The sequence below is a fragment of the Schistocerca serialis genome, chromosome 11 (assembly GCF_023864345.2).
Source record: "Schistocerca serialis cubense isolate TAMUIC-IGC-003099 chromosome 11, iqSchSeri2.2, whole genome shotgun sequence".
Taxonomy (NCBI): Eukaryota; Metazoa; Arthropoda; class Insecta; order Orthoptera; family Acrididae; genus Schistocerca; species Schistocerca serialis.
Window position 1 is genome coordinate 147,779,308 of NC_064648.1, and position 24,391 is coordinate 147,803,698.

At 46.6% G+C, this 24,391-nt stretch overlaps 1 protein-coding gene across 1 annotated transcript in view; it reads left to right on the forward strand.

Moving 5' to 3' along the window:
• The window catches only part of LOC126426557 (high affinity cGMP-specific 3',5'-cyclic phosphodiesterase 9A), a 279,681-nt gene that overhangs the window by 118,465 nt on the left and 136,825 nt on the right, over positions 1-24,391 (forward strand). The window contains exon 6 of the mRNA XM_050088457.1: positions 18,715-18,952. Coding sequence (XP_049944414.1) covers positions 18,715-18,952 — 238 coding nt within the window. The remainder of the gene's footprint in view (positions 1-18,714; positions 18,953-24,391) is intronic.

Genomic DNA, 24,391 nt, shown 5'->3' on the forward strand with positions numbered 1-24,391 from the left:
CAAAAACACAAGGATTATTAAACAATTTTTGCTGTCACTAATTACTAGCAATATAATTGACAGAGTAGATTGCTAATATTTGCTATATCACATTTGCTAATATTTGCTATATCACATTCGCAAGAACGATCTCACTGAAGTAATTAAGTCCATCAAAACTCTTAGAAACTAACCTCTCGTCTGACGAAAACGGTCTAAAGACTGGCAATTTCTTCAGATCTGTTGACAATGATATTTTGAATTATCTCTTTACTGAGTGACTGAAATGTAGTTCAGGTACCTATGAACATAACAATATGTTAGAATTCATTTTCTAAACACGAACTATTACGGTACTGTGCGGCTACTTACATATTAATTACACTATTAATATTTTCACAGTTGTTTCTTTAATACAAAATTAAAGCCAACGGAAGAACAAACGTAAAACATACTTACCAACGACAGGTTTGTTGAGATGCAATTTTCTGTGTGGACAGATGTAACTTTTTCATACGGTGGCACGTCGCAGAAACCGCAGGAGTCACAGAAATCGCAGAAGTAGCAGAAGTCACAGAAATCGCAGAAGTAGCAGAAATCGCAGAAGTCGCAGAAATCGCGGAAGTAGCAGAAATAGCAGTGGCGGAGGGATACGCGACTTAGGTTCCTTAACTGCGACAAATCACAGTTAAGAATAACAGATACTGAAAAGTAGCATTCACAGAAATCACTGATATCGGAAAATCGCAGTTTAGCCCATCACTACAAATCAGCGTCATTCACCTCACCTAAGATACAGCGTTGCCAATTCCGCAACATGGACAGGTCAGTTAGCATTGTAGCGTCGCCTGCGACATCTGTTGACCGACGGGAAAACTATTGTTACGCTTGCCTGTTCCGCCGTAAGGACGGTCAATCTATTTCTTACGTGATCTAGGGTTGGACTGGAGAGGGGCGGACGGGTTTCATTCACATTCGGTCTGCAACTCTGCGGGGGGAGAAGGAGGAGGCGCGCAGACCAGCCGGGCTGTCGATAATCGCGTGGCCGTCGACTTCGTGGAAAAGTACCAGACCCTGCTAAAGGGGTTAGACTGGAGTGCCGTGATGCGGCGCGGTGACTGAGAGAGGGTGGGTGGCGGCAGAGGGAGTAGTGGAAGGGGGTAGAGGGGGTGGTGGACGTTGCGGGGGAGGAGGCGGGGTGAAGTCACGGTTGCCGGGGGACGGGAGGGGGCGGAACTCTGCCTCCAGTGAATTCTGGCAGCTGGGACAGCGACGCACCGACGTCGCTATGCAAAGGCAGGCTTCAAAGTTTTCACATAAACTATAATAACAATATTTATGCAATATTCCCCTGGTTCTTGGAGGAACATAGACATATTAATAACATGGATACTCAGTTTTAATGTTTTACAATAATATTTGTGTAATAGTTCGTTATGAACTGGCTTCTTAGACCATCGTCAGAATACTAAACAGAAAGTCCACACAGCTTAAGTGAGAATTCATAGCTGGTTGGTTGTTTGTGGGAAGAGACCAAATTGCGAGGTCATCGGTCAGAATTCATAGCTGTACAAGGTTTGTTTGTACAAAGATATGTGACATTTTATTACTATATCGAGACAAAACACAAGAATAATATAAAGAGGCCGGCCGGGATGGCCGAGCGGTTCTAGGCGCTACAGTCTGGAACCGCGCGACCGCTACGGTCGCAGGTTCGAATCCTGCCTCGAGCATGGATGTGTGTGATGTCCTTAGGTTAGTTAGGTTTAAGTAGTTCAAAGTTCTAGGGGACTGATGACCTTAGAAGTTAAGTCCCATAGTGCTCAGAGCAATTTTTTTTAATATAAAGAGGCCCTGAACAAACATGTTGCGCAAATGAAAAACAGCACAGGCTACTATATCATATGAACAAACTGGTGAATGTGATGAATAGACAGAAAAAAAGATTGGAAGGAGAAAGAAGTCTATGGAATGTGAGCGTGTGGAACCATTACAACAATAATAAACACCAATCACAAAATCCTGATCTGGTCGTTAATGACCAAACACAGTTCCATTACTCATACTACAGTAGCACCAACCAGTTATTACTTCTCTCACCATTAGATAATGTAATCGTTGTAACCGTTCCACACCGACATTCCTTAGACTTCTGTCTGCCTCCCCACTATTTTCTCTGTCTGTTCATAAAATTCACCACTTTGTCTTATACACCGAAGAGCGAAGGGAACTGGTACACCTGCCTAATATCGTGTAGGGCCCCACGAGCATGCTGACGTGACATGGCCTGGACTAATGTCTGAAGTAGTGCTGGAGGGAACTGACACCATGAATCCTGCAGGGGTGTCCATAAATCCGTGAGAGTACGAGGGGTGGAGATCTCTTCTGAACAGCACGTTGCAAGGCATCCCAAATATGCTCAATAATATTCATGTCTGGAGAGTTTGGTGGGCAACGAAAATGTTTAAATTCAGAAGAGTGTTCCTGGAGCCACTGTGTAGCAATTCTGGATTTGTGGAGTGTTGCATTGTCCTTCTGGAATTGCCCAAGCCCTTCGGAAAGTACAAGAATGGGCCCAGGCGATCAAACAGCGGTTCGCACGCTGACACTTGCTGATGGCCCAACATTGAAATCTGCAGCAGTTTTTGGAAGGGTTGCACTTCTGTCACGTTGAATGGTTCCCTTCAGTCGTCGTTGGTCCCGTTCTTGCAGGATCTTTTTTCCGGCCGCAGCAGTGTCGGAGATTCGGTGTTTTACCGGATTCCTGATATTCAAGGTGCACTCGTGAAATGGTAATACGGGAAAATTCTCCAGGTTCGAATCCTGTCTCGGGCATTGATGAGTGTGATATCCTTAGGTTAGTTAGGTTTACGTAGTTCTAAGTTCTAGGGGACTGATGACCTCAGGTTAAGTCTCATAGTGCTCAGAGCCATTTTGAAAATTCTCACTTCATCACTATCTCGGAGATGCTGTGTCCCATCGCTTGTGCGCCGACTATAACACCACGTTCAAACTCACTTAAACCTGCCATTGTAGCAGCAGTAACCGATCTGACAACTGCGCCAGACACTTGTTGTCTTGTATAAGCGTTGCCGACCATAGCGCCGTATTCTGCCTGTATTTGAATAGGCCTACACATGCCTGTGCCAGTTTCTTTGGCGCTTCAGTGTAGTAGCCTGTGTCATTTCTCATTTGCACATTTTTGGCTTACAAATTCATATAGTTTTAATACTTAAATATACCGTAATATAAGATTTATTTGTTCAGCGTCTCTTGAGATATTACGTCATTCTTGTGTCTTGTATCGACACAGTCATAAAATATCACATATCTTTGATAACGAATTCTCACTTGAGTGGACTATCTGTTTGGTATTCAGTTACCTGACGATGGCCTAAGAAGCCAAAAGGCAGTTCATCAGGACTTCCAATGGTTCAAATGGCTCTGAGCACTATGGGAGTTAACTTCTGAGGTCATCAGTCCCCTAGAACTTAGAACTACTTAAACCTAACTAACGTAAGGATATCACACACATCCATGCTCGATGCAAGATTCGAACCTGCGACCGTAGCGGTCGCGCGGTTCCAGACTGTAGCGCCTAGAACTGCTAGGCCACTCCGGCCGGCCCATCAGGACTTATTAAATAAATGCTATTGAGGAACAGTGTGTGCTGACCACACGCCCCTGCTATCCACACCCTCATCTGAGGATGACATGGCGGTCGGATGGTCCCAATGAGCCACTTGTGGCCTGAAGGCGGAGTGCTTTTATTGAGAACATTAAGACTGAGTATTCAAGTTATTAATATAATAATCAGTTCCATTTCACTGATGAAATCATCCATTTGTCAGGTATGCGACCATCCAGATTTGACATGTAATAATTCCCTGCAAACGTCATGATCGCTAAACACTTCGTTTATGATGCGTTTCGAGCAAAATTTATGCAAAAGACAAATTAGAAAAGCTTATTTCTTGGGCTTGGGCCTTGTTCCCATGGCTACGCAGGGTCGACATGGTTAATCGGATTTGGCAACGTTAGTTTAAGGGGTGCCCAGATGCCCTTCCTGCATCCACCGTGTACGCTCCGGGACGGAATTAGGGTACACCAGCTGTCTGTAACTAGTGTAATCCATGAAATAGTGCGAATGTGTTCAGATGTCTGCAAACTGTGTAACTGAGGTGGGAGGTGGGGACGAGTCCGGTATTCACCTAGTGGGACGTGGAAAACCGCCTGAAAACCACAGCCAGGCTGGCCGGTACACCGGCCTTCGTCGTTAATCCGCCCGGCGGATTCGAACTGGGGCCGGCGCGACTATCCGAGTCCAGGGGGCAGCGTGTTAGCGCTCTCGGCTAACCTGGCGGGTAAATTAGAAAAGCTTATATTAAGTGAATATTACAACACCTTATATTAAGTGAATATTACAACACCAAGAGCGAAAGTACAACTGAGTAAAAGTACTTACAATTGCTTAGGAAAGCACATACAAGTGAGCAATACAAGAAAAATGTATAATCACATGTGGAGTTGCCGTTTGGCGTGTGTGCAAAAGATGTCATTTTGAGATGTCTGATGCCAGACTGGAGAGAGCAGATTTAAGAACGGTATTACTTCAACTTGGCGCCAAATGGCGTCGATCGCAAACATCTAAACTCGCGTTTATAATATACAGAATATCATAAATACTCTACTGGCCATTAAAATTGCTACACCACGAAGATGACGTGCTACAGACGCGAACTTTAACCGACAGGAAGAAGATGCTGTGATATGCAAATGATTAGCTTTTCATAGCATTCACACGAGGTTGGCGCCGGTGGCGACACCTACAACGTGCTGACATGAGGAAAGTTTCCAACCGATTTCTCATACACAAACAGCAGTTGACCGGCGTTGCCTGGTGAAACGTTGTTGTGATGCCTCGTGCAAGGAGGAGAAATGCGTACCACCATCTTTCCGACTTTGGTACAGGTCGGATCGTAGCCTATTGCGATTGCGGTTTATCGTATCGCGACATTGATGCTCGCATTGGTCGACATCCAATGACTATTAGCAGAATAGGGAATCGGTGGGTTCAGGAGGGTAATACGGAACGACGTGCTGGATTCCAACGGCCTCGTATCACTATCAATCGAGATGACGGGCATCTTATCCGCATGGCTGTAACGGATCGTGCAGCCACGTCTCGATCCCTGAGTCAACAGATGGGGACGTTTGCAAGACAACAACCATCTGCACGAACAGTTCGACGACGTTTGCAGCAGCACGGACTATCAACTCGGAGACCGTGGCTGCGGTTACCCTTGACGCTGCATCACAGACAGGAGCGCCTGCGATGGTGTACTCGACGACGAACCTGGGTGCACGAGTGGCAAAACGTCATTTTTCGGATGACTCCAGGTTCTGTTTACAGCATCATGATGGTCGCATCCGTGTTTGGCGACATCGCGGTGAACGCACATTGGAAGCGTGTATTCGTCGTCGCCATACTGGCGTATCACCCTGCGTGATGGTATGGGGCGCCATTGGTTAGACGTGTCGGTTACCTCTTGTTCGCATTGACGGCACTTTGAACAGTGGACGTTACATTTCAGATGTGTTACGATCCGTGGCCTTGCGAAACCCTACGTTTCAGCAGGATAATGCACGACCGCATGTTGCAGGTCCTGTACGGGCCTTTCTGCATACAGAAAATGTTCGACTGCTGCCCTGGCCAGCACATTCTCCAGGTCTCTCACCAATTGAAAACGTCTGGTCAATGGTGGCCGAGCAACTGGCTCGTCACAATACGCCAGTCACTACTCTTGATGAACTGTGGTATCGTGTTGAAGCTGCATGGCCAGCTGTACCTGTACACGCCATCCAAGCTCTGTTTGACTCAATGCCCAGGCGTACCAAGGCCGTTATTACGGCCAGCGGTGGTTGTTCTGGGTACTGATTTCTCAGGATCTATGCTCCCAAATTGCGTGAAAATGTAATCACATGTCAGTTCTAGTATAATATATTTGTCCAATAAATACCCATTTATCATCTGCATTTCATCTTGGTGTAGTACTTTTAATGGCCAGTAGTGTATTACTTACCACATTACATCTGTTTTTTTTCTTTTTTTTTTCAAAATAAGCGTCATATCGTCAGTGAGAAAATAAAAAATAGAATTCATTATGAGTAAAGCCTGTCATAGGACACATACAGGGATCGTACAGCAGACTGGGCACTACGTCCAAATATTTTTCTGTCGGTGGAATATCTGGTTCAAATGGTTCAAATGGCTCTGAGCACTATGAGACTCAACTGCTGTGGTCATAAGTCCCCTAGAACTTAGAACTAGTTAAACCTAACTAACCTAAGGACATCACACACATCCATGCCCGAGGCAGGATTCGAACCTGCGACCGTAGCGGTCGTGCGGTTCCAGACTGTAGCGCCTTTAACCGCTCGGCCACTGCGGCCGGCGGAATATCTGGACATTCTGCTGTAGTAAGAAAAGAAAAAAAAATAAATAAAACACATTCAGTGAGGAGGAGCACGCGCGAAGAAAACAGTCATAAAGTGGCTGGTGTCTGCAGATGGCAATATTCAGCATGCAGACAAGAAGCACAAGATTCCCTGGAACACTTAGGTGAAGTCTCTGCGAAAACAGCTGTACACACATGTGAGGCAACGCAGTAGCTGGACAGGAAGAACGACGACACCAAAAACACACACGAAGAGTGCAGGAGCGTTAGAGGTGTGGATAAATTCAGCCATCTATATGGATATATACAAGTAGGAGGCTGAAATAAGGCATCCAACATAGAAAGAAAAGGAAGAACTTCAGAAAGTGCACAAACAAACATGGCCGCACTGCCGTTAAACAAACATATGAAGACAGATCAAGATGGGGAACTACAGTACAGCTGCTCCACCAGAAGCGCTCCACATATCAGAAACGACCACAGTCGGAACATCACAAATACAGAGCGTTTTGTTGCAGCACACAGAAGTTGTGTATGGATGAGGAGGTCAACCAAAGAATTATTCGAGGACACAGACAGCCGGCCACTGTGGCCGATCGGTTCTAGGCGCTCCAGTCCAGAACCGTGCTTCTGCTACGGTCGCAGGTTCGAATCCTGCCTCGGGCATGGATGTGTGTGATGTCCTTAGGTTAGTTAGGTTTAAGTAGTTCTAAGTTCTAGGCGACTGATGACCTCAGATGTTCAGTCCCATAGTGCCCAGAGCCATTTGAACCAATCATGTCAAGACAGATCAAGATCGGGAACTACAATACAGCTGCAGTACCAGAGGTACTCTACACATCAGAAACGACCACAGTTGGGACATCACGAAAACATAGCGTTTTGCTGCAGTACACACAGATGGTGTAGGAAAGAATAGACCAACCAAAGAACTATTCGAACACGCAGACAGACATGCTCTTCGGCTGTAACCGCACTGACTGGAGTAGAATTGTCTTCAGTGATGAGTTCCGCTTTTGGATCGAGACCCCAACGACCAGCAAGGACGTGTGTGGAGGCACTCTGAGCCATATGGCCGGACATCCAGGTGTGGAGGTCTCGGGTGGCATTTGTTTTCATCGCAGGACCCATTTGGTGGCCATCCGCAGTACCCTTAAAGCACAGCGGTTCGTCGACGATATTCTCCGGCCCGTTTTGTTCCCCTTGGTGGCAACCCACTCTGGGCTTATATTTCAGCAAGATAATGCCCGCCCGCGCACAGCGTTGTTATCGTCGTCGCCGACGATTGCTTGTCTACAAAACACTTGTAAATGTGGACGGCACTCTTGGTGCTTCTACGTCTTCCTCCAAGGGGAAAAAGAACGAAGTAAGGGGAGTAGGTAAAACTGCTCAATTTGTTCTTATAAATGGACCTACTTTGTTTTGTGGCGCGAGGTTTAATTTTTCTTTGATGAAAAGTTTTACTTCTTCTGGTTTTGGTAACGGATGGATAACAGTTGCTTTCGTTGCATGTAACAGTGCAGGGAGAGCTGGTTTGGAATCCCTGTGCTCGCCAAGCCCTACGATGACCAGCAAGGTCGCCAGACCTTGGAGCATTATGGACAGGGTCCTCCAGCCAGGTCGGGATTTTGGCAATATAACGCTCCAGTTGCACAGAATTTGGGGCGATATCTCTCTGGAGAGAGTCGAACGACTCTGTCAATCATTGCCAAGCCAAGTAATTGCTAGCATAAGAGCCGAAGGTGCGCCAAATCGTTATACAGGGTGATTCAAAAAGAATACCACAACTTTAAAAATGTGTATTTAATGAAAGAAACATAATATAACCTTCTGTTATACATCATTACAAAGAGTATTTAAAAAGGTTTTTTTTCACTCAAAAACAAGTTCAGAGATGTTCAATATGGCCCCCTCCAGACACTCGAGCAATATCAACCCGATACTCCAACTCGTTCCACACTCTCTGTAGCATATCAGGCGTAACAGTTTGGATAGCTGCTGTTATTTCTCGTTTCAAATCATCAATGGTGGCTGGGAGAGGTGGCCGAAACACCATATCCTTAACATACCCCCATCAGAAAAAATCGCAGGGGGTAAGATCAGGGCTTCTTGGAGGCCAGTGATGATGTGCTCTGTCACGGGCTGCCTGGCGGCCGATCCATCGCCTCGGGTAGTTCAGGTTTCATAACTAACCTTTTTAGTAGGACTCTCCATACAGTTGATTGTGGAATTTGCAGCTCTCTGCTAGCTCTGCGAGTCGATTTTCCTGGGCTGCGAACAAATGCTTGCTGGATGCGTGCTACATTTTCATCACTCGTTCTCGGCCGTCCAGAACTTTTCCCTTTGCACAAACACCCATTCTCTGTAAACTGTTTATACCAACGTTTAATACACCACCTATCAGGAGGTTTAACACCATACTTCGTTCGAAATGCACGCTGAACAAGTATCGTCGATTCACTTCTGCCGTACTCAATAACACAAAAAGCTTTCTGTTGAGCGGTCGCCATCTTAGCATCAACTGACGCTGACGCCTAGTCAACAGCGCCTCAAGCGGACAAATGTACAACTAAATGAAACTTTATAGCTCCCTTAATTCGCCGACAGATAGTGCTTAGCTCTGCCTTTTGTCGTTGCAGAGCTTTAAATTCCTAAAGTTGTGGTATTCTTTTTGAATCACCCTGTAGCTTGCCCAGTTTGTCAAGCTCTAGCTCTTGAAGAAATAATTCAATTTTTATGAAATTTTATTCATATGTCTGTGCGTACATGTACATCACAAATACAATGTTCGTCGAATTCCGGTAATTACTTCATGGTTTCTGTAGACAGAGTGAACACTAATACAACCGACAAACAGCAGGGATGGATTCCTGTCTGGGAAAGGAGGAGAAAAGGTGCTATGAACAAGTGTGCCGATATGCATCATTTCCACCGTGGGATCAGACTCCAGTGCTCCAAATCTGCTGCACGCACTGGCCGCCGCCGCCTCCCTGCGCCTTCGTCTGTCTGAAAGAAACCGTGCTCACACAAACGCTCAAAAAAGACTTCAGATGTTGTGTTACGTGGTCTGTCACGGTACTTCTTTTCGTATAGCCGTGCTGCCTCTCGATCGTGTCAACCATCTCGGCTTGTTCCCGACATGAACACCGGACCTTTCTGCTGCTTACAGCACGCTGCGTCAATCACACAGCCTACAACACACAGGGAACATACAGCACCTGGCCAGAGGAACTTTTATTCGTCAGTGCCATCGACTGTGGCAACTACACACGAAGTTTTTCCTCCATTTTCAGTCAGGAATCCATCCCTGCAGCTTGTCCATTTTATATATATATATATATACACTCCTGGAAATTGAAATAAGAACACCGTGAATTCATTGTCCCAGGAAGGGGAAACTTTATTGACACATTCCTGGGGTCAGATACATCACATGATCACACTGACAAAACCACAGGCACATAGACACAGGCAACAGAGCATGCACAATGTCGGCACTAGTACAGTGTATATCCACCTTTCGCAGCAATGCAGGCTGCTATTCTCCCATGGAGACGATCGTAGAGATGCTGGATGTAGTCCTGTGGAACGGCTTGCCATGCCATTTCCACCTGGCGCCTCAGTTGGACCAGCGTTCGTGCTGGACGTGCAGACCGCGTGAGACGACGCTTCATCCAGTCCCAAACATGCTCAATGGGGGACAGATCCGGAGATCTTGCTGGCCAGGGTAGTTGACTTACACCTTCTAGAGCACGTTGGGTGGCACGGGATACATGCGTACGTGCATTGTCCTGTCGGAACAGCAAGTTCCCTTGCCGGTCTAGGAATGGTAGAACGATGGGTTCGATGACGGTTTGGATGTACCGTGCGCTATTCAGTGTCCCCTCGACGATCACCAGTGGTGTACGGCCAGTGTAGGAGATCGCTCCCCACACCATGATGCCGGGTGTTGGCCCTGTGTGCCTCGGTCGTATGCAGTCCTGATTGTGGCGCTCACCTGCACGGCGCCAAACACGCATACGACCATCATTGGCACCAAGGCTGAAGCGACTCTCATCGCTGAAGACGACACGTCTCCATTCGTCCCTCCATTCACGCCTGTCGCGACACCACTGGAGGCGGGCTGCACGATGTTGGGGCGTGAGCGGAAGACGGCCTAACGGTGTGCGGGACCGTAGCCCAGCTTCATGGAGACGGTGGCGAATGGTCCTCGCCGATACCCCAGGAGCAACAGTGTCCCTAATTTGCTGGGAAGTGGCGGTGCGGTCCCCTACGGCACTGCGTAGGATCCTACGGTCTTGGCGTGCATCCGTGCGTCGCTGCGGTCCGGTCCCAGGTCGACGGGCACGTGCACCTTCCGCCGACCATTGGCGACAACATCGATGTACTGTGGAGACCTCACGCCCCACGTGTTGAGCAATTCGGCGGTACGTCCACCCGGCCTCCCGCATGCCCACTATACGCCCTCGCTCAAAGTCCGTCAACTGCACATACGGTTCACGTCCACGCTGTCGCGGCATGCTACCAGTGTTAAAGACTGCGATGGAGCTCCGTATGCCACGGCAAACTGGCTGACACTGACGGCGGCGGTGCACAAATGCTGCGCAGCTAGCGCCATTCGACGGCCAACACCGCGGTTCCTGGTGTGTCCGCTGTGCCGTGCGTGTGATCATTGCTTGTACAGCCCTCTCGCAGTGTCCGGAGCAAGTATGGTGGGTCTGACACACCGGTGTCAATGTGTTCTTTTTTCCATTTCCAGGAGTGTATATATATATATATATATATATATATATATATATATATATATATATAGGGTGAGTCACGTAACATTACCGCTGGATATATTTCGTAAACCACATCAAATGCTGACGAACCGATTCCACAGACCGAACGTGAGGAGAGGGGCTAGTGTAATTGGTTAATACAAACCATAAAAAAATGCACGGAAGTATGTTTTTTTAACACAAACCTACGTTTTTTTAAAATGGAACCCCGTTAATTTTGTTAGCACATCCGGACAAAGAAACAAATACGTAATCAGTGCCGTTTGTTGCATTGTAAAATGTTAATTACATCCGGAGATATTGCAACCTAAAGTTGACGCTTGAGTACCACTCCTCCGCTGTTCGATCGCGTGTATCGGAGAGCACCGAAAGGATCCAAAGGGAACGGTGATGGACCTTAGGTACAGAAGAGACTGGAACAGCACATTACGTCCACATGCTAACACCTTTTTATTGGTCTTTTCCACTGACACACGTACATTACCATGACGTGGGGGACGCATAAATTGGCCAGCCCGTTCTCCTGATCTTACACCTCTGGACTTCTTTCTGTGGGGTACGTTAAAGGAGAATGTGTACCGTGATGTGCCCACAACCCCAGAGGATATGAAACAACGTATTGTGGCAGCCTGCGGCGACATTCCACCAGATGTGCTGCGGCGTGTACGACATTCATTACGCCAGAGATTGCAATTGTGTGCAGCAAATGATGGGCACCACATTGAACATCTATTGGCCTGACATGTCGGGACACACTCTATTCCACTTCGTAATTGAAAACGGAAACCACGCGTGTACGTGTACCTCACCCCTCATGGTAATGTACATGTGCGTCAGTGAAAAAGACCAATAAAAAGGTGTTAGCATGTGGACGTAATGTGCTGTTCCAGTCTCTTCTGTACCCAAGGTCCATCACCGTTCCCTTTGGATCCCTACGTAATTCGGTGCTCTCCGATGCACACGATCGAACAGCGGAGGAGTGGTACTCAAGCGTCAACTTTAGGTTACAATATCTCCGGATGTAATTAACATTTTACAATGCAATAAACGGCACTGATTACGTATTTGTTTATGTGTTCAGATGTGCTAACAAAACTAACGGGGTTCCATTTAAAAGAACGTAGGTTTGTGTTAAAAAAACATACTTCCGTCCATTTTTTTATGGTTTGTATTAACCAATTACACTAGCCCCTCTCCTCACATTCGGTCTGTGGAATCGATTCGTCAGTATTTGATGTGGTTTACGAAATATATCCAGCGGTAACGTTAGGTGACTCACCATGTATATATGATGTTACAAAAAGGTACGGCCAAACTTTCAGGAAACATTCCTCACATATAAATAAAGAAAACATGTTATGTGGACATGTGTCCGGAAACGCTTAATTTCCATGTTAGAGCTCATTTTAGTTTCTCCCACCTACGCTCAATGGAGCACGTTATCATGATTTGATACGGGATACTCTACCTGTGCTGCTAGAACATGTGCCTTTACGAGTATGACACAACATGTGGTTCGTGCACGATGGAGCTCCTGCACATTTCAGTCCAAGTGTTCATACGCTTCTCAACAAAAGATTCGGTGACCGACGGATTGGTAGAGGCGGACCAATTCCGTGGCCTCCACGCTCTCCTGACCTCAATCCTCTTGACTTTCATTTATGGGGGCATTTGAAAGCTCTTGTCTACGCAATCCGGATACCAAATGTAGAGACTCTTCGTGCTCGTATTGTGGACGGCTGTGATATAATACGCCATTCTCCAGGGCTGCATCAGCGCATAAGGGATTTCGTGCGACGGAGGGTGGGTGCATGTATCCTCGGTAACGGAGGACATTTTGAACATTTCCTGTAACAAAGTGTTTGAAGTCACGCTGGTACGTTCTGTTGCTGTGTGTTTTCATTCCATGATTAATGTGATTTGAAGAGTAGTAATAAAATGAGCTCTAACATGGAAAGTAAACTTTTCCGGACACATCTCCACATAAAGTATTTTCTTTCTTTGTGTGTGAGGAATGTTTCCTGAAAGTTTGGCCGTACCTTTTTGTAACACCCTGTATATACATCAAAAAATCTTTTGCAACTCCTCGGTTCTGAGAGTTCCGGAACCTGAACAGAAAATTGGAATACAGATCAACATAAATATCATTTCCTCACATTTTATTGCTCATCAAAACCACACATTGCATGTTGTACCACCATACAGCCAGACCTTCAGAGGAGGTGGTCCAGATTGCTGTACACACCGGTACCTCTAAAACCCAGTAGCACGTCCTCTTGCATTGACGCAGCCTGTATTCGTCATGGCATACTATCCACAAGGACATCAAGGCACTGTTGGTCCAGAGTGTCCCACTCTTCGATGGAAAAAAATGGTTCAAATGGCTCTGAGCACTATGGGACTTAACATCTGAGCTCATCAGCCCCCTAGAACTTATAACTATTTAAACGTAACCTAATGTCATCACACACATCCATCCCCGAGGCAGGATTCGAAACTGCGACCGTAGCGGTTGCGCGGTTCCAGACTGAAGTGTCTAGAACCGCTCGTCCGCTCCGGCCGCCTCTTCGATGGAGATTCGGCGTAGATCCATCAGAGTGGTTGGTGGATTACAGTCCTTTTCAATCTATCCCAGGCATTTTCGATAGGGTCCATGTCTGGAGAACATGCTGGCCATTCTAGTCGAGCGATGTCGTTATCCTGAAGGTAGTCATTCACAAGATGTGCACGATGGGGGCGCGAATTGTCGTCCATGGAGACGAATGCCTCGCCAATATGCCGCCGATATGGTTGCACTACCGGTCAGAGGATGGCATTCACGTATCGTACAGCCATTACGGCGCCTTCCATGACCACCAGCGGCGTACGTCGGCCCCACATAATGCCACCCCAAAACAGCAGGGAACCTCCACCTTGCTGCACTCGCTGGACAGTGTGTCTAAGGCGTTCAGCCTGACCGGGTTGCATCCAAACACGTCTCCGACGATTCTCTGGTTGAGGGCATAGGCGATATTGGTGAAGAGAACGTGACGCCAATGCGTAGCGGTACATTCGGCATGTTGTTGAGCCCATCTGTACCGCACTGCATAGTGTCGTGGTTACAAAGATGGACCTCGCCATGGAAGTTGTGCATCATGCAGCCTATTGCGCTCAGTTTGAGCCGCAAGATAATGCAAGGCTGCATGTTGCTGGTACTGTCACGGCCCACATCTTTACAGAGGGTGTTAATGCTGTTGTCCCGGTTAGCACGTTCTCCAGATCTGTCACCTACTGAAAACATCTGGTCAATAGTTACCAACACAATGGCATGTGAACACTCAGCAGCCACAGTAACTCTAGTATAATACACTCCTGGAAATGGAAAAAAGAACACATTGACACCGGTGTGTCAGACCCACCATACTTGCTCCGGACACTGCGAGAGGGCTGTACAAGCAATGATCACACGCACGGCACAGCGGACACACCAGGAACCGCGGTGTTGGCCGTCGAATGGCGCTAGCTGCGCAGCATTTGTGCACCGCCGCCGTCAGTGTCAGCCAGTTTGCCGTGGCATACGGAGCTCCATCGCAGTCTTTAACACTGGTAGCATGCCGCGACAGCGTGGACGTGAACCGTATGTGCAGTTGACGGACTTTGAGCGAGGGCGTATAGTGGGCATGCGGGAGGCCGGGTGGACGTACCGCCGAATTGCTCAACACGTGGGGCGTGAGGTCTCCACAGTACATCGATGTTGTCGCCAGTGGTCGGCGGAAGGTGCACGTGCCCGTCGACCTGGGACCGGACCGCAGCGACGCACGGATGTACGCCAAGACCGTAGGATCCTACGCAGTGCCGTAGGGGACCGCACCGCCACTTCCCAGCAAATTAGGGACACTGTTGCTCCTGGGGTATCGGCGAGGACCATTCGCAACCGTCTCCATGAAGCTGGGCTACGGTCCCGCACACCGTTAGGCCGTCTTCCGCTCACGCCCCAACATCGTGCAGCCCGCCTCCAGTGGTGTCGCGACAAGCGTGAATGGAGGGACGAATGGAGACGTGTCGTCTTCAGCGATGAGAGTCGCTTCTGCCTTGGTGCCAATGATGGTCGTATGCGTGTTTGGCGCCGTGCAGGTGAGCGCCACAATCAGGACTGCATACGACCGAGGCACACAGGGCCAACACCCGGCATCATGGTGTGGGGAGCGATCTCCTACACTGGCCGTACACCACTGGTGATCGTCGAGGGGACACTGAATAGTGCACGGTACATCCAAACCGTCATCGAACCCATCGTTCTACCATTCCTAGACCGGCAAGAGAACTTGCTGTTCCAACAAGACAATGCACGTCCGCATGTATCCCGTGCCACCCAACGTGCTCTAGAAGGTGTAAGTCAACTACCCTGGCCAGCAAGATCTCCGGATCTGTCCCCCATTGAGCATGTTTGGGACTGGATGAAGCGTCGTCTCACGCGGTCTGCACGTCCAGCACGAACGCTGGTCCAACTGAGGCGCCAGGTGGAAATGGCATGGCAAGCCGTTCCACAGGACTACATCCAGCATCTCTACGATCGTCTCCATGGGAGAATAGCAGCCTGCATTGCTGCGAAAGGTGGATATACACTGTACTAGTGCCGACATTGTGCATGCTCTGTTGCCTGTCTCTATGTGCCTGTGGTTCTGTCAGTGTGATCATGTGATGTATCAGACCCCAGGAATGTGTCAATAAAGTTTCCCCTTCCTGGGACAATGAATTCACGGTGTTCTTATTTCAATTTCCAGGAGTGTAGTTGAAACAGCATGGAATGACCTTCCAGATTGTATCGGCTGAGCTCAGTTCAACTCAGTGCCAAACCGTGTTAGATCCATCGTTGCAGCCAGAGCTGGTAGTTCCGTGCACACTACATTCACAGATTGTACATCCCTAACACTCTGGAGACCAAAGCCGAGCATAGATCGGGCCACAAATTTGTGTTAAAGAGACGTCTCCCGAGTATAAGTCGGGACGCAATTTTCTCGATGAACGAGCCACCGGTAGCTTCAAAACTAGACTCATTTAGTATGAGAGCGAAGTACTGCAGTGTCGGTGTCTGTCCCTCGAGCAGCTCAGCCTTCTGTTGTTAATTTATAGAGTTATTTCGACAGAAACATTAGCTAGCGTAACAGATGTCACGAATGGGTGAGCAATTTCGTGTGTGTTCTCGTGAGGTTTCTCAGTGTTCTGTAATTGTGCTACAGATAGGTCTTCTTTGTTGAGTGAGAAAGAAATTGTGGAAGACCAGGAGAAAGAAACTGCTCAGTAAGTCACCTCAGACTTTTTGCTTGGGAGCATACTTACTGTCATCATTGTTTTAAAATTCTTAATCTGTCAAAGACCTAAAGCAAATACCAAAAATAAATCTTGAATCTCTATTGGTATGTACCGGGCGATCAAAAAGTCAGTACAAATTTGAAAACTTAATAAACCACGGAATAATGTAGATAGAGAGGTGAAAATTGACACACATGCTTGGAATGACATGGGGTTTTATTAGACCCACCCCATATTGCTAGACGCGTGAAAGATCTCTTGCGCGCGTCGTTTGGTGATGATCGTGTGCTCAGCCGCCACTTTCGTCATGCTTGGCCTCCCAGGTCCCCAGACCTCAGTCCGTGCGACTATTGGCTTAGGGGTTACCTGAAATCGCAAGTGTATCGTGTTCGACCGACATCTCTAGGGATGCTGAAAGACAACATCCGATGCCAATCCCTCACCATAACTCCAGAGATGCTTTATAGTGCTGTTCACAACATTATTCCTCGACTACAGCTATTGTAGAGGAATGATGGTGGACATATTGAGCATTTACTGTAAAGAACATCATCTTTGCTTTGTCTTACTTTGTTATGCTAATTATTGCTATTCTGATCAGATGAAGCGCCATCTCTCGTTTTTGAACGTTTGTAATTTCTTTTTTTTTTTTTTTTTTTTTTTTTTTTTTTTGTTCTAATAAAACCCCATGTCATTCCAAGCAAGTGTGTCAATTTGAACCTCTCTATCTACATTATTCCGTGATTTATTCAGTTTTGAAATTTATACTGACTTTTTGATCAACCGGTATTACTGTCCACCTGCTTAGCTGAGTGGTAACATGCTTACAACCCATGCAGTTGGCCGAGGTTCGATTCCCGGCCGGGTTGGATATTTTCTCGGCTCATGGACTGGGTGTTGTCTTCTCCTGATCATGATTTCATCATCACCGGCACGGGAGTCGCCCAATGTGGTGTTGACTGAAACAAGAAGGACTCGGCGGCCGAACTTCCCCAGATGGGGCCTCCTGGCCAGCAATACAAAAGAATCATTTCATCATTTCATTTCAGTATGTATTACTCTTGAAGATACATCAATTACATAGGTGCCAGTAACGCTTTAAATAACGGCATAAATAAAATGTCGTGTGACTAGGGCCTCCCATCGCGTAGACCGTTCGCCGGGTGCAAGTCTTTCGATTCGACGCCACTTCGGCAACTTGCGCGTCGATTGGGATGAAATGAGAATGATTTGTTGTTGTTGTTGTGGTCTTAAGTCCTGAGACTGGTTTGATGCAGCTCTCCATGCTACTCTATCCTGTGCAAGCTTCTTTATCTCCCAGTACTTACTACAACCTACATCCTTCTGAATCTGTTTAGTGTATTCATCTCTTGGTCTCCCTCTAAGATTTTCACGCTCCACCCTGCCCTCCAATACTAATTTCGTGATCCCTTGACGCTCTCTTCTTCTAGTCAAGTTGTGCCACAAACTCCTCTTCTCCCCAATTCTAAGCAATACCTCCTCATTAATTATGTGATCTACCCATCTAATCTTCAGCATTCTTCTGAAGCACCACACTTCGAAAGCTTCTATTGTCTTCTTTTCTAAACTATTTATCGTCCACGTTTCACTTCCATACGTGGCTACACTCCATACAAATACTTTCAGAAACGACTTCGCAACACTTAAATCAATACTCGATGTTAACAAATTTCTCTTCTTCAGAAACGCTTTCCTTGCCATTGCCGGTCTACATTTTATATCCTCTCTACTTCGACCATCATCAGTTATTTTGCTTGCCAAATAGCAAAACTCCTTTACTACTTTAAGTGTCTCGTTTCCTAATCTAATCCCCTCAGCATCACCCGACTTATTTCGACTACATTCCATTATCTTTGATTCGGACAACACCCAGTCCTTGAGCGGATAAAATCTCCGACCCAGCCGGGAATCGATCCTGGGCCCTGAGGATTGACATCCTGTCGTGCTGACCACTCAGCTACCGGGGACGATCGCGGCGCGAATGGCCGGTTTCCTGGGCCCGACATTCTACTAAGTTGGCGGTCTCCAAAGTCTTAACCACGTATTATTCGTATTGTACTGCATACGCACTATTTGTCGTACTGCCTGGTGTCGCGTCTGTCGCGGCCAGCAATGCACTGCCTGTGTGTCGCGCGGCGCTGTGCTGACGTTTCTGCCCCCGGGCGCGGCGCCGTCTTCAGCGACGCGTCGGTGTCGGCCGAGGTGCGGGCGCGGCTGCGGCAGCCCACGTTCGACGGCTGCCAGTGGGAGGACGAGGAGGTGCTGCTGCTGCTGCAGCTCATGTACACAGACCTCGAGCTGCACACCCGCTTCGCCATCGAGCTGCCCGTGCTGCGCCGCTTCCTCTACGAGGTCTACAACAACTACAACGAGGTGCCCTTCCACAACTTCCGGCACTCCTTCTGCGTCGCGCAGATGGTGAGTCCTGCTCCACTCACTAGTCTCCGACATCCACTTGATCCACGACATGCCCTTCCACATGTAGTGTGTCGTAAAAAGGAACTAGCCAATCTGACATGTCGAAACCTGTCTTTATTTTTTTATTTGTATCGTGCTCCATTACAATATTTGTAATTCTCACTCTCTCTCTCTCTCTCTCTCTCTCTCTCTCTCTCTCTATATATATATATATATATATATATATATATATATATATATATATATATATATACGAGGGGCGTTTAGAAAGTAAGCTCCGATCGGTCGCGAAATGGAAACGACTATGAAAATCCGATAAAGCTTTGCACAGATGTGTTGGGTAGTGTCTCTAGTACAACCCCAGTTAGCATCACGTCGCTCTTCTCATTTCTGAGCTCGCAGTGAGTGCGTAAAGATGTCTAGAAAATAGTGTCTGCCGCCAAGTACGAGGGCCTGGTGAGAAATTTCGCCTGAAGCTATGCAGCTAACATTACATAACTGTCGTGCTGTTTCGTCTTCACGACAATTCTCAGCCGCATTCTGCAGGGGCAATGAAGATGCTCCTGCATCGTTTTCAAATGGAAATGTTAGATTACCCACAATACAGTCCGCAATTGTCTCCCCCTGAGTTTCATCTCTGGTCACATGAACCGCTGTCTTTGAAGACAACATTTTGACACAGACAACGAGGTGTAGGCCAGCGTGGAGAATTGGCGGCTGCCTTCTGTGATGAGGCTATTGAAAAGTTGGTACAACGCTATGACAAAAGTCTAAGTCAGAACGGCGACTACGTAGAGAAGTAGCTGAAAGGTGTAGCTAATTGTTACAAGTAAAACATTTCTGATGTTCACTGTGGTTTCAATTTGGCAATCAATCGGAACTTACTTTCTGAACAGGCCTCGTATATATATGGAGGAGGAGGATATTAGTGTTTAACGTCCCGTCGACAACGAGGTCATTAGAGACGGAGCGCAAGCTCGGGTTAGGGAAGGATGGCGAAGGAAATCGGCCGTGCCCTTTCAAAGGAACCATCCCGGCATTTGCCTGAAGCGATTTAGGGAAATCACGGAAAACCTAAATCAGGATGGCCGGAGACGGGATTGAACCGTCGTCCTCCCGAATGCGAGTCCAGTGTGCTAACCACTGTATATATATATATATATATATATATATATATATATATATATATATATATATATTGTGTTGGCAGAAGAGCCAACACCGTGTTACTAGACGAGGCCGAAATGCACGCGTTTTAGCTCACGCAGGCTGGCGTGAGGAGGGAAGGACTATACTGACGTGTGGTCTGGAACATGACAAGAAATTAGAATTCAGAAAGCGGACATAATTAGTTTGATACTTAGCTTTAATCCATTAATGATGAACGCCGCTCTTGACGGTACATGATTCACAATATTATCTGTTCAGAATACATTCATAGTAACTGAATATGGCGCCTTGCTAGGTCGTAGCAAATGACGTAGCTGAAGGCTATGCTAAACTGTCGTCTCTGCAAATGAAAGCATATGTAGACGGTGAACCATCGCTAGCAAAGTCGGCTGTACAACTGGGGCGAGTGCTAGGGAGTCTCTCTAGACTAGACCTGCCGTGTGGCGGCGCCCGGTCTGCAACCACTGATAGTGGCGACGCGCGGGTCCAACGTATACTAACGGACCGCGACCGATTTAAAGGCTACCACAAAAAAATTATATATATATATATATATATATATATATATATATATGTGTGTGTGTGTGTGTGTGTGTGTGCGTGTGTGTGTGTGTGTGTGTGTGTGTGCGTGTGTGTGTGTGTGTGTGTGTGTGTGCGTGTGTAATGTTTGTGTTGTATGATGTTGATGTATTCCTGGGTATAGAAAAAGCCTATGATAGTGTTATAAAAGATCTGGGAGTGCCTGAGGAAATAGGATGTGCCAGAAGGGCTAATAAGAAAAATTCAGATGTTGTACAAAGACTGTACTAGGTGTGTACAAATTGGGGAAGGACGAACATCATCGTTTGAGACCAAGGTTGGAGTTCAGTAAGGAACTGCACTGTCCCACTACTATTCACCACTGTTATGGATACTACACTACTGGCCATTAAAATTGCTACACCACGAAGATGACGTGCTACAGACGCGAAATTAATTTGACAGGAAGAAGATGCTGTGATGTGCAAATGATTAGCTTTTCAGAGTATTCACACAAGGTTGGCGCCGGTGGCGACACCTACAATCTCCTGACATGAGGAAAGTTTACAACCGATTTCTCATACACAAACAGCAGTTGACCGGCGTTGCCTCGTGAAACGTTGTTGTGATGCCTCGTGTGAGGAGGAGAAATGCGTACCATCACGTTTCCGACTTTGATAAAGGTCGGATTGTAGCCTATCGCGATTGCGGTTTATCGTATCGCGACATTGCTGCTCGCGTTGGTCGAGAGCCAATGACTGTTAGCAGAATATGGAATCGGTGGGTTCAGGAGGGTAATAACGGAACGCCGTCCTGGATACCAACGGCCTCGTATCACTAGCAGTCGAGATGACAGGCATCTTACCCCCATGGCTGTAAAGGATCGTGCAGCCACGTCTCGATGCCTGAGTCAACAGATGGGGACCTTTGCAAGACAACAACCATCTGCACGAACAGTTTGCAGCAGCACGGACTATCAGCTCGGAGACCGTGGCTGCCGTTACCTTTGATGCTGCATCACAGACAGAAGCGCCTGCGATGGTGTACTCAACGAAGAACCTGGGTGCACGAATGGCTAAACGTCGGATGAATCCAGATTCTGTTTGCAGCATCATGATGGTCGCATCCGTCTCTGGCAACATCGCGGTGAACGCTCATTGGAAGCGCGTGTTCGCCATCGCCATACTGGCGTATCACCCGGCGTGATGGTATGGGGTGCCATTGGTTACACGTCTCGGTCACCTCTTGTTCGCAATGACGCCACTTTGAACAGTGGACGTTACATTTCAGATTCGTTACGACCTGTACCTTTCATTCGATCCCTGCGAAACCTTACATTTCAGCAGGATAATGCACGACCTCATATTGCAGGTCCTGTACGGGCCTTTCTGGACACAGAAAATGTTCGACTGCTGCCCTGGCCAGCACATTCTCCAGATCTCTCACCAATTGAAAACGTTTGGTCAATGGTGGCCTAGCAACTGGCTCATCACAATATGCCAGTCACTACTTTTGATGAACTGTGGTATCGTGTTGAAGCTGCATGGGCAGCCGTACCTGTACACGCCATCCAAGCTCTGTTTGACTCAATGCCAGGCGTATCGAGGCCGTTATTACGGCCAGAGGTGGTTGTTCTGGGTACTGATTTCTCTGGATCTATGCACCCAAATTGCGTGAAAATGTAATCACATGTCAGTTCTAGTATAATGTATTTGTCCAATAAATACCCGTTTATCATCTGCATTTCTTGTTGGTGTAGCAATCTTAATGATCAGTAGTGTACATCATTCAAAAATTATATTAAGAGCTGTGTTTAAAATATTTCGCGTCAGCGTATTAAGGTCCTAGTTGATGGAAGTCGTCTGTAATGTAACATCACAGACTGCCTTGATTTTGTTTCCTATGCTAGTCAGTTGAGTTGAAATTACATCTGTACCAGTTAAGCGAAGCACTGAGAGACGTAAGTCGGAACAAGACCCCAGGAGCAGACGACATACCATCAGGGGCTCTGATAGCCTTGGGAGAACCAGCCATGACAAAACTCATCCATCTGGTGTACGAGACAGGCGAAGTACCCTCAGCCTTAAAATAAGAATGTAATAATTGCAATTCCGAAGAAATCAGGCGCTAACAGGTGGGAATATTAACGAATTATCAGTTTAATAAGTCATTGTAGCAAAATATGAACACAAATTCCTTACCGAAGAATGGAAAAACAGGTAGAAGCCGACCTCGGGGAAGATCATTGTTGAATTTGGAGAAACGTAGGAAAACGAGAGGCAATACTGATCCTATGACTTACTTTAGAGGATGGGTTAAGGAAAGGGAAACCTACGTTTATCACATTTATAGACTCAGAGAAAGCTTTTGACAATTTCGACTGGAATACTCTCTTTCAAATTCTAAAGGTGGCAGGGGTAAAATACAGCGATCGAAAGGCTATTTACAATTCGTATAGAAACCAGACGGCGGTAACAAGAGTTCAGAGGTGTGAAAGGGAAGCAGTAGTTGACAAGCGAATGAGACAGTGTTGTAGCCTATGCCTGATGTTATTCAATCTGTACATTTTACACGCAGTGAAGGAAACCAAAGAAAAAATTGGAGTAGGAGGGAGAAGAAATAAAATCTTTGAGGTTTGCCGATGACATTGTAATTCTGTCAGAGACAGCAAAGGACTTGGAAGAGCAATTGAATGTACAGTGTCTTGAAAGGAGGATATAAGATGAACATCAGCAAAAGCAGGACAAGGATAATGGAATGCAGTCGAATTAAATCAGATGATGCTTAGGGAATTAGATTAGGAAATTGTTATTTGGGCACAAAATAACTGATGGTGGCTGAATTAGAGAGGACGTAAAATGTAGACTGGCGATGACAAGAAAAGCGTTTCCGAAGAAGAGTAATTTGGTAACATCGACTGTATTTTTAAGTGTTAGGAAGTGTTTTTTGAAAGTGTTTGCCTGAGTGTAGGCATGCATGTAAGGGAAACATTGACCATAAAAAGTTTAGACAGTAAGAGAATAGAAACTTTTGAAATGTGGTGCTACAGAAGAATGCTGAAGATTAGATGGGTAGATCAGGTAACTAATGAGGAGGAACTGAAATGACGAGAAAATAAATTTGTCGCACAGTCTGACTGTAAGAAGGGATTGGTTGATAGGATACATTCTGAGACATCAAGGGGTCACGAATTTAGTATTTGAGGGAAGCGTGGGCTTTAAAAATCGTACAGAGAGACCAAGAGATGAATATACAGATTCAGAAGGATGTGGGTTGCAGTAGTTATTCGGAGGTGAAGAAGCTTCGACAGGATAGAGTATCATGGGAAGCTGCATCAAATCAATGTTCGGACTGAAGACCAAACAACAACAACAAAACCAACACCAACAACAGTTTATCTTACGATTTAATCTGCAAATCATTCAAAAAATTAACGATTCGAGACATTTTTTGTATGATTTAAGTGCATAAAATTCATGTGTGTGCACATTTTACTTTGCGCTATGTGGCGTTGCGTTCTCTTGTCATGGATGCGTCTGCTCATTCAGCGATTCTCGTTCGAGACAGGTAGGGCTCTACAAGCCGCTGTTATAAACGCTTTCCTAGTGGGGGAAAAATTAGTAATTTTAACATTTTGAAAAATATTTGCGCGCTTAGAACGTTCAAAAGCCAAGATCGCTAAACCAGGTTCGACAAACTTTGCTGTCATCTTCAGGTCTGTAACATAGAGCATGTACATTATAATAGTCT